General features: G+C 55.4%; 4 protein-coding genes across 4 annotated transcripts; 2 read left to right on the forward strand and 2 right to left on the reverse strand.

Moving 5' to 3' along the window:
* The first annotated feature begins 2644 nt into the window (after positions 1 to 2644).
* DICSQDRAFT_113146 (2 beta-glucanase) lies at positions 2645 to 4292 on the forward strand. The gene is made up of 9 exons (XM_007370824.1): positions 2645 to 2804; positions 2912 to 3076; positions 3159 to 3191; positions 3253 to 3299; positions 3361 to 3429; positions 3493 to 3526; positions 3643 to 3868; positions 3956 to 4100; positions 4166 to 4292. The coding sequence occupies exons 1-9, from the start codon at positions 2656 to 2658 to the stop codon at positions 4237 to 4239; spliced, it is 942 nt and encodes a 313-aa protein (XP_007370886.1). The 5' UTR covers positions 2645 to 2655; the 3' UTR covers positions 4240 to 4292.
* A 491-nt stretch (positions 4293 to 4783) lies between these two features.
* Positions 4784 to 6564, reverse strand: DICSQDRAFT_183849 (NAD(P)-binding protein). The gene is made up of 7 exons (XM_007370825.1): positions 6128 to 6564; positions 5911 to 6059; positions 5670 to 5845; positions 5528 to 5607; positions 5264 to 5465; positions 5180 to 5203; positions 4784 to 5104 (listed from the first exon to the last, which is right to left on the reverse strand). Exons 1-7 carry the CDS (start codon positions 6341 to 6343, stop codon positions 4902 to 4904), a joined length of 1050 nt encoding a protein of 349 aa, XP_007370887.1. The 5' UTR covers positions 6344 to 6564; the 3' UTR covers positions 4784 to 4901.
* A 4058-nt stretch (positions 6565 to 10622) lies between these two features.
* Positions 10623 to 10859, forward strand: DICSQDRAFT_17386 (uncharacterized protein; the record flags this gene model as incomplete). Its single annotated transcript, XM_007370826.1, has 1 exon — positions 10623 to 10859. A coding segment is annotated over one exon (237 nt), but the record flags the coding sequence as incomplete, so codon positions are not given.
* Positions 10860 to 11479: 620 nt separating this feature from the next.
* DICSQDRAFT_174957 (uncharacterized protein) lies at positions 11480 to 12335 on the reverse strand (the record flags this gene model as incomplete). Its single annotated transcript, XM_007370827.1, has 3 exons — positions 11480 to 11639; positions 11866 to 12147; positions 12199 to 12335. 3 exons carry the CDS (start codon positions 12333 to 12335, stop codon positions 11480 to 11482), a joined length of 579 nt encoding a protein of 192 aa, XP_007370889.1.
* Between the last annotated feature and the right edge of the window lie 729 nt (positions 12336 to 13064).

Genomic DNA, 13064 nt, shown 5'->3' on the forward strand with positions numbered 1-13064 from the left:
ATGTAGGCTGTCGGGATCGTGGCGCACCGGTGAGACGAAACCCTTTGTTTCACTCCGGCGGAAGCATGAAAACCATGCTTGTTAGCCAATGGCTCCATTGTTCGGCAACTCGCCTCCGGGTACGCATGTGGCCGTCCCTCTATTCCCGTAAATTACGTTGTGTGCGAACGCAGGTAAGAGCCTTACCTGACACGGGGCGAGCAAGAAGGCCTACCACATGTCTCCGTGCCTCCCTCCTCCTTTCGCGCCAGCTTTGCTATGCGTCGCTCACGGCGGTTTTCATACAGACGAACACGCACCACATGCTCAGGGCGTGCGTGACGTGGAAACCCCACCCTTACGCCCCAAGCACGGCACTTTCTCGCGACCAATCACTATCAGCCTACAAGCGGGTTCACTCAGTCATAGCTCGGCTCGGCGACTAGAGCCCCTTAAGAAGCGGCCCAGTCTGATTTCGGCCGTCTTTCCCCGGATTACAAGGTGAGTTCCGCCAACCCTTCTCTCGCCCGCAGTTAGTCTTCATGTCTATCCTGATCATATGCGATCATGCACCGTACAATGCTATATGTACCGCATCCCTTCATTGATCATCTTTCAGAAGCGAGCGCTCTGGTGACAGCTCCCTGCTTGCGTTAGAGATCGGCAGCGCCACGTCGTATGATGCGCCGTATAATTGCGCGTTCGGATGCGCTATGTGGCACTCCATGAACCTGTGGCTACCGTGGCACAATCAGTGTCCTTAGCCAACACATCTGTCCGGCTCTTGGAGTTCCTTCGCTGGCGTGATTCCAGGATTCCGGGCTGATGCAGCGGCGTATGGGTCACAGACCGCTGCGTGCATGGGCGCCATGGTGAGTCGTGAGACAAGCACTTCCGCTTTGGGGCGTATCATATCATCATTGACTTCATGTCTCTCACTTGGGATCCACCGTCTTGTACCTAGTGGCTGACACGAAGTCAGCGCGGAGCCGCGGCGACGTCCACGCAGCTACTGTACATGCGCATGGCTTCGGACCTTATACTATTTGGACCTTGGGTGCTTGGCTTTTGGCAGCGACTGGAGGCTGTTGGGACATGACTCTGGAGCCCTTCTCGTTAGCTTACGTCATCTTACCGCCTCCCACGACAGTTGAAGCCCTTATTCCCCTCGGACGCCGGTACCGCAAGTTCAGGGCGCGCAAAGTTCGTACACCGTTCATTATGTGCATGGCGAGGCCTGGAATACCTTCCGAGGGATACAACGCTCCGAAGCAGCCCCAATTGATGACTTCGATCCGCCCTCCTTGAAGCTTGGTGAGCGAAGGCACCGAAATTTCACCAACGCTGGAGCTTCTTGGGCATCTCCGCCCCGCCCCATGTGCTTTTGCCCTGACATCTATTGTAATCACGAGATAAGCCCCTTGCCTGACTAAGGAATTCTCGTCGTTACCGCCCCTCCTCGTGTACTTGCTCGTCCAGTCAGGACACAGAGGGGACATGGCGATCTCTCTCAGGTGTTCATCATTGTGGCGCCCGACAGCCCTAAAGAGCGTCTATTCCGGGGGTTCTACCTGCGCACGAGACGACGGACGCATCTCCGGTGTGGCGATTTCGAAGGTACGCGCGCCCGTTTGTCTGTTCCGGTGTTCAAACTGAGCGTAGCCATATCCGTGCGGGTCGCCACTCCTCTTCCAGCAGATCAGAGATCCGCAGCGCCGGGAATCGCCAGCCTCGGCATTCCGAGCCTCCGTGTGCCATTCGCCCATTATCTCGTCCTTACGGCGAAGGAATACGGTGGAGCAGTAAGTCTAGGTCCATCGGTCCACGAGCCCGTGACTCCACAGGAAATAACGTACTTCCCTGCGCAGATCGCCTGGACGACAGTCCAATCCGCTTTGGTGCCGTGCTGGTGCCGGAAAACGCAGCAAGAGAATTGCAGGGATATACATCGATGCTCCCAGCAGATTTCTTACACTCAAGCGTTCAGGACACGAGCTCCACGTATGTCGCCAGATGACTTGGTGCCCTTCGGGGCGCCAAGCCGTCCGAATCGGCATGTGCTCAAGAAAGAAGCCAGGGTCCGATCCCGCGTCCGAGCAGCTGGTGCCACCATAAAGTCCTTGGGCATCTCGCGTCTCTACTCACTCATATCATTATCGGAGACCTACTGAATTGGGGTATATTCTTCCCGCAAACAAGCGTTTCGCTCCTCATCCCTACGCCGCTATGGCTTGTGGGGTGGCTGATGTCGCGCAGACTTCCCCCGAGTGGACACCTATGTCAAAAGAGACCATACTCTGTTGGATCTGCACCGGTCATCGGTGCGCCCATGTGCCTCACGTTCTCATGGGCCGCCGGGGAGGACTATTGCCACTGTCCTTGAGTGGAAGCCCTACCATGCTGGCCCACTCTGCATGCGCCCACGCACCATCTGATTCACAGCCAGCGGCACGCTTTACGGACGCCCGGCGCCATTCTGTTCCACCTCTCGGATTCGCAGACACAGCGGTACTATAAATGTAGCTGGTCTCGACCTCGGCCTTCCTCGCTGCGAGCTGCATCCCTCCATAACTCCCCTCCTCTCGAGCCTGAGTTCGAGGCCTTCCAGCTCGCGCATCCAGCGTCCCCTTCCCCTCATCGATCCCTTCCTTTCCGTCTCACTTCTCCTGCTACAAGATGTACGCGCTCCTATCGTTACTTATTCTGGCTAGCCTTGGAGTCAATGCTTTCGGCGCAACGTACTCCCAGTCCGACAGCCACACGGGGACTGGATTCCTCAAGTCGTTCACCCACGAGGCAATTTCCGACCCTACACACGGTCGAGTGTACGTAGGCGTTCCGTATTGTCTACCCCGGTTCCGCGCTGCGGATGTGCGGACCGATATCGTTGTTTTGATCCGTCGCTGACATGTCCCGACTTCTACTTCTGTAGGAATTATGTGGATCAGTCGACCGCCCTTGCGAAGAACCTCACCTTTGCGAGTGGGGACACGTTCATCATCCGCGCCGACCACACCACGACCCTGAGCTCAAGTGGCCCCGGACGGGACTCGGTCAGACTGCAGAGCAATAAGCAATACACGACCCACGTTACCATGTTAGTATTCCGTTTCTGTATGTTTTGGCTCTCACAGTGGCATATCTAATCGTGGACATCTCTTGGCCTGTGCTCTGCGCAGTTGGAACATCCGCCATATGCCACAAGGATGCGGGTGAGTCTCGAGAGAACCGCACCGGTAGTAGAGCGTAGGTTGACACGTATGTCTACTGTAGCACCTGGCCCGCTGTGTGGGAGGTCGGCGCTGACTGGCCCAACAATGGTCAGTGTTCTCACGGCGCCACTACACCCACACCTCGTGATCCTCACTGCGTCCCCTATAGGTGAAGTGGACATCCTCGAGGGCGTCAACGACCAGTCGCCCAATCAGGCCACGCTGCACACGAGCTCAGGTCCGTCGAATCATAACATTGTATTCATGGTATCTCCTTACTTAGACGTCCATGTATCTCTAGGGTGTTCGATGCCGTCATCGCGCGATCAATCAGGGTGGGTTCTGCCCCCTTTCTCGTCGACGACCTGCGCTTCCATTTGAGCTGTCTCTTGTCCTCCCGCGCATGTCTTCGCAGATCACGATGACATACTGATCCATACCAACTGGACAGGAATTCTGTCGGAAACAACTGCGATACTGCCTCCACCAACAACGCCGGGTGCGGGGTCCAGGTGACCCAATCGAATAGCTACGGCCCCTCATTCAATTCGAATGGCGGCGGCTGGTACGCGATGGAGCGCACCGACACCGAGGTCAAGGTCTGGTTCTGGCCCCGCAACGGCAACGTCCCTTCTGACGTCGCGAACGGCGAAACCACCATCGACACCGACGGCTGGGTAAGTTTGTCACAACTTTGCTTGTTCGACCCGGCGTTCCGCCTCGGAGCAGAGCAGATCTGACACGCAACGCTGCTCGTTCATCAGGGCCAACCCTTCGCGTACTTCCCGGACACAGACTGCGACATCAACTCCCACTTCGGGCCGCAGAACCTGATCATCAATCTCACGTTCTGCGGCGACTGGGCTGGCGCCGTTTTCGACTCTGACAACTGCCCTGGCGACTGTGCTAGTGCGTACTGGTTTCTCCGTGCACCTCTACGAGCCCCCATGCTAACGCCCCGTCGCTCCCACCAGCCTATGTCAATGAGAACCCCGCCGCGTTCACGAACGCGTACTTCGACATTGCCTGGCTCAAGATCTACGAGTGAAGCACTCGTTCCAACTGCGCTCCCTCGTTTGCCATGAAACCCTCGTCACGACCGTCACGAATTATATTATAGATGCGAAAACGTTCCACTGTCAATCATCCACGTCTCGCTCTCATGTCTCTACTCGTGTATCATCATCCGCTCTCTAACCGGTGTAAATGTAGTATCTTGGGTCAGGGGCTTATCTGCTGTATCGTCTATTCCGAGTCGTGCAATGCAAATGTGAGCTGGGTTCTCGATGCAATGCCATGCCGCGTAAACCTTTGGCCAAGTGTGTACTAGAGCAGATGAGTCCGAGGTTTCAGCGGAGGGTTCCTGGTCAGGGGCAATCTTCGTGGGCAGCGCTCCCCAAGCATAGCATACCGTACACTTCACTGTCATAGAGGCAGCACCGTTAGCTCACTGCAACAGTCAATAAGACCAAACATGTGTCGACAGGACTTCCATGAGAGTCAAGGGATTGTACATAGCTCGCAACATGACCCAGATCTATCAAGCTGAGCTCAGCGACTCCTTCGCATCATGGGACAATGTTGCTACATACAACTCCTCTCTAGGTGGTCTGTTCATCACGTATCCCATGTATCCCAGGGCATATCTTACGTATCAATCTACTTTCTTTTACACGGGTAACTGGACAGGACATCGCGTTGCCGTGGCGCCTAAGCCTCGTATTCAGCCAGCCAACCCCTTGTCTTGTAGTAGTCAAGTGTATCCTTCAGCGTGTCTGGCAGGACCCTAAACTGGATCCCCAAGATGTGCTTCGCCTTCTCATTGGAGCAAATTCGTCTTGGCAGGTCCGCGCCCCGCTTCGGGTCACCCTTGTCCAACTTCGGGAAGTAACCATATTCGGCGGCTTTGTTGCCTATGTGAATTAGAATTATCAGCAGATGAGATTAACAGCCAGCATATGTACAGGTATCAAGTGCGCTACACTTACGCCAGTCTTGCCATGTGCACCAATCTGGAAGCAGTATGACCATTCAGTCCAATTTTGCTGGAAAGCATACGAGAACGAACGTACGGGATGACACAATGATCCGCTCCCCACCAGCTGCCTCGACCTCGAGCGCTTTGATGTGGGCCTCAGCTGCGTCGCGAGGGTCGACATAGTTGATGCCAGACGCATTCATAGCGTCCCACATGGGATTACTGACTAACATCAAATAGAATAAACCTGCGGTAGAAGGGATATTTTCCAGTGATGGGGGATCCTCCACTGTCGGCTAGGCGATCAAGATCAAAGTCAGCATAGCAAGTCTGTCGCTGAATAGCTGTACAGGCTCACCCCGATCACCCAGGCCAAGGGTATCGTAACAATGTCCCAGACAATCTCGCTCTTGTGCTTTTCGTAGAAATTCCAAGCCGCTAGGACATGTCATCAGTACCGTGGCCCCGCCGCATCTTATACAGACTGACGGAGGGCATACCTTTCTCTGCTAGAACCTTGCTCGCGCCGTAGATGTACATCCCGTTCGCCTCGTTCTTCTTCTCCTCCACAATCTTGACGGCGTCCTCCGCCCAGTTGTCCTCAGTATATGTGCGCGCTTCAGCTTGCACGACCGCGCGGACCGACGACGTGATGACTACACGTTTTAAGTCTGTTCTGCGGATGGGAGACACATCAATCTCGGAACGACTCGACATCAGCCACGAGTGATCCGTGCGCACCCATGTGCGAGGGCGCTCTTCAACACCCCGAGTGTACCTTCCACCGCGGGTCTTATAAGGAAGTCAACGTCCTGGACGAGGTTTGTCAGGGGCGACGCGATGTGTACGATGCCAGTCACACCCTTGACTGCGTCATCGAATGCGTGCTCCTGCAGTGGTAGAAGTCCGGGGATGCTGATTAGCTTCGGCGAATATCAAGATTGCGCAGGAGACTTACAGCACTTATGTCCGGAACCAACACATACTCAATGTTTTTGACGTGTGTGGGGAGCTTCTCCTCGAATATCTTCACGAATGCGTTTCCCTTCTCCTTGGTGCGCACGACGCCACGCACCAAGTACCCGCGTTCAAGGAGAAGCTTGCTAACCCACACGCCGAGGTACCCATTAGCACCGGTCACGAGGATCTTCTCTGGGGCAGCAATAGTGGGCATCTTGCAGAGCTAATCTGTTGGAGGGGACGAACGTTGAAAATGGTCAATAAGTTAGTCTGTTGCAGACGGACGTTGAAACAACTATATGTGGTCTCACGGAAGAGATTACCTAAGGGGCTGTGATCGATGCTGGAGTTCTACTATCGAGACGATCAGAAACAATGTGAGCGCTTGCAACAGGGAACTTCTGGCGAGGACGCCATAGTACACGATGATGTAAGATCGCAACAGGGGACTCGGGATGGTGACGGTAGGGCTGCTTACCGCTCAACTCTTTGAGTCCAGCGCATTCTATCCAGGACTGGTCCTTTCTACACATAGCCGAACATAACCGAGTGATAGTGGCGTTGTTTTCCTTGACACCGTCGTGGAGACCTGCGAGAGGTATGAGTCCTAATCGCATTCCAGCTCTGGTTCCTAGTGCGGCCTTTCATAATAGATACCGAGATAGCAGGATTGTCCAGCTTTCGAGACATATACGCTAAGCCAGAGCTTGCAAGAGAGACGGACGCAGGAGACAGATATTTGTGTGCTCGACGAAAGGAAATTAGCGCAGGGCGATCAATCTTGGCGTCTACTACCGGCTACATAGTCATCCCTTGTCGGGGCGAGGAAGGCCTCATCAGTAAACCGTGCATTGGCTTAATGGCTTAGCGCCTTAAGCCACTTAGCTCTCCCACGCATATCTTCCAGCTGCTCACCCTCGACTCTGTACAACGTGCGGCATACGTTCCAATGATTGAGCAGAGCAGAGTGAGAGACCTATTAGAACCTGTGCATACGTTGTGACAGAGGCCGACACCCCCGACAACGGTGCAGAACGTTTCTGCACTCGTCCATCTTAGTCGTCTTCAAGCATCTTGATGGAGCATCTTAATGCTTACGCCCAGTGAGAACGTGCATGGTTTTGGTCGATTTGGGGCGTCTGAGATCGTGTATGGCCGTATTTACGCGTCCTGTGTCGATTTGGATGGGATGAGCGCCGTTTGGCGCCCGTTTGACGTCTCTTAGTAGCTCTACGGTCGTCGGATCGGACGTGCACGTCTCTAAGGCTATAACGTCTCCTAGTGTCTCTAGCTACAGCGACGTAATGCATACAGTTGTGTCTGTCTCGAGTTTGGTGTGCTGCTGTCTCTCCGCACCGTGCCAGATCTTTGCTCGCCGTTGGTGCTCCCCCCTACCAGGCCTGTTAGTCACCATTTCTGGGGTCTACAATCGCGTATACTACACATTTGCTCGCCTCAGGAACACCTTAGGATGTCACCTCCCAAAGATTGGAGTTGCGACTGTCTGAAGTACTGCGGAGGCCACAGCCGCAAAGTGTCGCGGGCCACTCATTTCAACCATGCCCCTTACCGCGACCAGGCAATCCAACAGGCTTTCCAAAAAGGCCTGGTGGCTGGTATGTCCGCCGACTCGGGCAGGACAGGTATACCTCCGGCAGGGGCCCATGGCTCCAAGCGCCGCCGGACTCAGACAGAGGCAAGACGTTGCGTGCGTTGGGTGCTCCGTTCGAAGGCTGACCTCGGTTTCCCTAGACACCACAGTCCATGGTCGCGGGTCCTTCTACCTTGGATTGTGGTACGGCTGGTTCTGGAACAGCTGCCAACGAGGATCTGCAGGGAAGTAGCGAGGTAGGTGCCCATTGCACTAGATCAGGAGACCCGCCCTGGGGCCCACGCAGAATGCCGTTCTCGAAGGCAAGCGGATCGTCCATGGCAGAGCTAACGTGCCGTGAATCCCTGTACAGAACCCAGCGCAGGATCCCTTTCCGTTCCAGGAAGTGGAACTGGACCTCCCGGAAATGGACCAGGACCTCCCGGAAGTTTCTGACCGACGCGAGTCTTCCCCGCACGCTCCTGCACGTCCCGATGATGCGCAAGAAGGGGAACCTGAATATGGCATGTACGACGCGACAGGAGCGCTCCCCAAACCTAGCCTGAGCGAGCTCAAACACTCAATGGCTTTCATCGAAGCTCTCAAAAATGCGACACTCGAGGACTCTGGACTGGACCCGAAGGTAATTGCACGCATGCGGAATCCCGACAACGATGGACACCTACCGGATCTCGAGGCGCCTGAGAACAGCGCCCTCCGGCTCGCGATTGAACAGTTTATTGCCAATGGCCACTCCGAAAAGGCCTATCGCGACAACCGTGCTTCGATCATGAAATACGACAAGGGCCTCACCTTACCGACTTACGAAGCGATGCAAAAAATTGTTCAAGACCTCAGCGGTGTCGTCCCGATCATTACTGACATGTGCCCGGACTCCTGTGTAGCATATACGGGCCCCTTCGCTGGTCTAGATCATTGCCCGATCGAGGAGTGTGGGATGGCACGGTACGAGACGCAGGGGAGGAAACGTGTAGCGCGTCGGACCTTCCAGACCCATCCGCTCGGGCCCCAGGTGCAGGCGCTCTACCGCTCGCGACACTGCGCGAAACGGATGCGCCATCGCGAGCAGGTCATGGCGCGCCTTTTGGACATGGCAAACGCACACAAGATGGTCGAGGTCGCTGAAGACGTCTTCTTTGCGGAGGAATACCTCAAACTCGTCGAAGCGGGCACCATTCGAGAGGACGACCTTGTTCTCATGTTCTCCCTGGACGGTGCACAGCTATATGAGTCGAAACAGTCCGACTGTTGGATTTACATTTGGGTACTGTTCGATTTGGCGCCCGACATCCGATACAAGAAACGCTACGTGCTGCCTGGCGCCTTTATCCCGGGTCCTAAGAAGCCGAAGCACGTTGACTCATTTCTCTTTCCTGGGCTATATCACGTCGCGGCGCTACAGAACACCCCCCTCAAAATCTGGGACTCGTATCGTCAGAAGGTCGTGGAATCACGACCTATCATCTTGTTTGCTACTGGCGACACTCCTGCGATGGCGTATCTAAACGGGCTTGTCGGACACTCTGGGGCGCACGGGTGTCGGCTGTTTTGTCCCCTCAAGGGACGGCGGAAGCCTGGGGGAGGGGGCCATTACTACGCTGCCATGCTCAAACCGGTGGACCCGGACTACGAGCGCGTGCGGGGGAGCGCCCATCCAGACTACATCCTCCGAAACCCACCCCCGACTGACGAGAGCGGCTCGGAAAGGTACTGGCGACAGCTTGGCGAGCTCCTGCAATGCTCGAATCTCTCTCAGTACACGCGCAAGCGTCTAGAAACCGGCATTGCGAAACCATCTCTATTTATGGGACTTCCTATCAACTGTGGCTTTCCTGGTAGTTTTCCAGCGGACATTATGCATCTGCTCACTCTGAATGTCACTGAGCTCGTTCTGGGGCTTCTGCGTGGTAAACTGAGCCGGTCTGAGTCAACTGATCCTCTGGCGGGCTGGGACTGGGCTTGCTTGTCTGGCGACGAGGCTTGGCAGGCTCATGGGAAACTAATTGGCGACGCGTCTCTGTATCTGCCTGGATCTTTTGATCGTCCTCCGCGGAATCCTGCCGAGAAGATCTCTAGTGGATACAAGGCATGGGAGTATATGTATTACGTCTATGGTTACCTGCCTGGCTTCCTCTGGGCTGTGCAAAAGCCAAAATACTATGGACACTTCTGCAAACTAGTCGCCGGGGCCCAGACTGCATTGCTCGTGGAAACCCCAGTCGTCCTCCGGCCGTCTGCCCACTCGCTGTTGGTTGAGTATGTTGAGGAATTCGAGGAGATGTACTATGCGCGTCGGGTCGATAGGCTTCACTTCTGCCGCCAGGCCTTGCATGCGCTTGTACATCTCATGCCCGAAAACGCGCGCGTCGGCCCAGCGTGGTTACATTCGCAGTGGCCACTCGAAAACGCCATTGGCAATCTTACAGCCGAAATTGGGTCGCATTCAAAACCTTACGAGAACTTGTCGCTTCGCGGCTTACGGCGCGCGCAAGTCAGCGCCCTCATCGCAATGTTCCCGGAATCTCTGGAGGAGACCCCACAGCTCCCCCGCGGGGCCGTTGAGCTGGGCGGTCAATACGTCCTGCTGCATCCCACCATGCGCAGCCCTCGGGTTATCCAAGCGGGCGACTCAGCTGCACTGATCACTTTCCTTAGGGCTCAGGGTGTCACTTTGCCCGAACCATGGACACCTAGGCTGGTTTTTTGGGGACGTTTGCGCCTTCCCAATGGGCAGGTGGCGCGCACAGCTTGGAAGGAATGCGCGGGTGAGAAACGCGGCCGCCCCGTCCATCGCTCGCGCATGGTTAGGGTGAGTCCTCTGGGATATGTAATACTTGGTTATCGATTCAATGACTGTTTTTTTCAGCTAGCAGACAATCGCTATGCTGAGGTTCAATATTTTTTTAGATTGCGCAAAATGTTGGAGGACGGTGGCACAGACGACGTCGACATGACCCTGGCCATGGTTTCCGTGTTCACCCCTCCCGATCCGGCAATCCTGCGCGAGTCTTATGGTGTTCTTAAGGCCTGTCGCTACCAAGGGGAAACCTCGCGCGAGGTGATCGACGCCAAGGGCATCGCCTCGGTGGTTGCGATGGTTCCTCTGCCACCTAGGCGCGAGGAGGCGGAGGATCCCCATGCCGCTGATTTGTATTCGGACCGATTCTTTGTTATGCATAGGCTGGGGTTTGATAACGCATGTATCGGCCGCGAGGAGAATATCTCACACGAGGAGGACTCTGATGATGAGGGAGAATAGATCTCATTACGATCAACGTACATAATCTAGCGCGCACGAGGATTCATAGAGACAACATAACGTGCACATGAGAAAGGTTGACCCGCATGTAAACAGTTGGGCGCGGCATGCTACCTACGCCAGAACCCCAGAGTGGTCAAGTGGGCAGACACCGATATGGACCGTGAACAACTCGTAGCCCAGGAACGAGACGGTCCTGTAGTCGCCCGGTGCATCCAGTCTGAAACCCTTCGCAAGTAGTCCTCAGAGTACTGTTGTTCTGGCACAGACACGCAAGCCAGCGCGTTCACTTGCGTCGCGAAAGCTTGGAAGTCGAAGCTGAGAGGGAGGGTTGAAGAGAGAAACCCGATGAGGACGTGGCGAAGTCATCCCATTGCGAGCGTGACGCAGGGCCCGGCGGGCGGTCTGGTTGCATGGGCATACTAGCGACAGGTTGGTGGCGCGCTGGGGAGGCAGATGATGAACAGGGAGCAGCGGTCTCAGTCCAGCCAGATGAACGGAAAGGAATGAGGGGCCTGGATGGGTAGGGAGTTTTTTGCGGCGGGCCCTTGGATTTTCCTCGGCAGTTCGTACGGGAACCAGAGACCAGACTGCGAGACAGAGGTATGGTGGGAGGAGCCATCGGGGTTGTTCCAAATGCTGCGCCCATGGCGCGACCAAGATGTGCAGGGTCAGAATGGGGAACAGGCATGGGAGCTGGGGAGTGTGAGGGCACGTTGGGAGGATGAGGGAGAGGTATAGGCCCAGTTGTATCTCGGAGCACGTAGCCCCCCGGCGGTGGCCCGTGCGCGCTGTTTTCAACAGTTTGGCTATGGAACGAACCCCTGCATGAAAGCTAGATGGACTGAATGAAATAATTGCTCACCTTTGTGGCCGTCGGGGACAAGCATCCCATAATGTTTCGCAAACACTCTGATAGCGATCCCGCACCTCTATGAACAAGCTCCCCACAGCATCCTTATCTAACAGTTGCGGCTCGTCCTCGCTGGTGTCCAAGCGATAGGCCTCGCGCGCGGCAACAAGGGCGAGCCGGAGAAGCCTGTACGCGACGTGTTGTTTGGTCGGGGCATCTGAGCTCGGAGGTCGATGTGGGAATATGCCGAAGGCGTCCAAAAGGGCTATGGGATTTTCTGTGTCTGAGGGAACGCTGGGAAGCAGTGAGACATCTGAGCCTGTCAAGGTGAATGGCAAAACATACGTTGGAGGGTCACTTGAGGACTCGGGTTCTTCATACGCCTCCACGCTGGTGAGGAAATCACGGACTGGCCATGGCACCTCTTCCGAGTAGGGCGGTCCGGTCTTGCACATGCCACGAAGAAGACGCATGTGTTCCATTCGGGTGGGACGGGAAGCGGTGAGAAGCAGTTGCTGCAGAGGATTTGCAGAAGACGACAATCTGCAAATCCCGAAGGCAAGCTTAATTAGCGCCCTTACCTAATATGACATAGGTGTATGCGACTCTGTCAAGTCCTCCAAGTATTGTCTTGCGCAGGACGTTCATGTACCCCGCTCTTTGCCCCTTGTACATATCATGCCTGCATATTCGCCTAGATCCTCTCCCTCTCCTGCCCAGCCTCGCAATACTTTTTTTCTCCCTGCTAGTGTTCGATCGCGGTCTCCTTCTCCCTCTAGATCTCGTTCTCCGTCTCGGTCTCGTTCTCAGTCTCAATCTCTGTATCCTGGCTCACGCGCGGGAGATCCTTACACCTCTCGCTCTCGGTCTCACTCCCAAATATCCCATTATGGCTCGTCCTTTGCAATTCCCAATGTGTCACATCACCGCGAAACTGGGCAGCGTGGATTCCAACACGCTGACCCCTCGCGTGCCCCCAATGCACCCTTTGCCTTTCCGCCCCTTGACCTATACCACTCCACTGTAGATTATCAATCTCAATATGCACCTCACTCACAAAGCTTGGCAAGTAATTATCTTCATCAAACACAGCGCATACACTCACCTCTCGAACAGGGCCCCGCCCATTCTTCCTCTTCCTCGGCATCCTCACATGCCTCCATCGCCTTGGTTGAAATGGGAGTCCGACTGCACCGTCTAGAACAAGAGTT

Source organism: Dichomitus squalens (genome assembly GCF_000275845.1).
Source record: "Dichomitus squalens LYAD-421 SS1 unplaced genomic scaffold DICSQscaffold_77, whole genome shotgun sequence".
NCBI classification, from domain to species: Eukaryota; Fungi; Basidiomycota; class Agaricomycetes; order Polyporales; family Polyporaceae; genus Dichomitus; species Dichomitus squalens.

Excerpts from the sequence above, each read along its gene's own strand:
- DICSQDRAFT_183849 (XM_007370825.1), bottom strand. The coding sequence starts at position 6,343 with ATGCCCACTATTGCTGCCCCAGAGAAGATCCTCGTGACCGGTGCTAAT. Across the intron at positions 5,846-5,910 it reads AAGAGCGCCCTCGCACATGG|AACAGACTTAAAACGTGTAG; the intron begins GTGCGCACGGAT and ends TCCCATCCGCAG. Across the intron at positions 5,105-5,179 it reads GTGCACATGGCAAGACTGGC|GCAACAAAGCCGCCGAATAT; the intron begins GTAAGTGTAGCG and ends TAATTCACATAG.
- DICSQDRAFT_113146 (XM_007370824.1), top strand. The coding sequence starts at position 2,656 with ATGTACGCGCTCCTATCGTTACTTATTCTGGCTAGCCTTGGAGTCAAT. Across the intron at positions 3,300-3,360 it reads CGCTGACTGGCCCAACAATG|GTGAAGTGGACATCCTCGAG; the intron begins GTCAGTGTTCTC and ends CGTCCCCTATAG. Across the intron at positions 3,430-3,492 it reads CACGCTGCACACGAGCTCAG|GGTGTTCGATGCCGTCATCG; the intron begins GTCCGTCGAATC and ends ATGTATCTCTAG.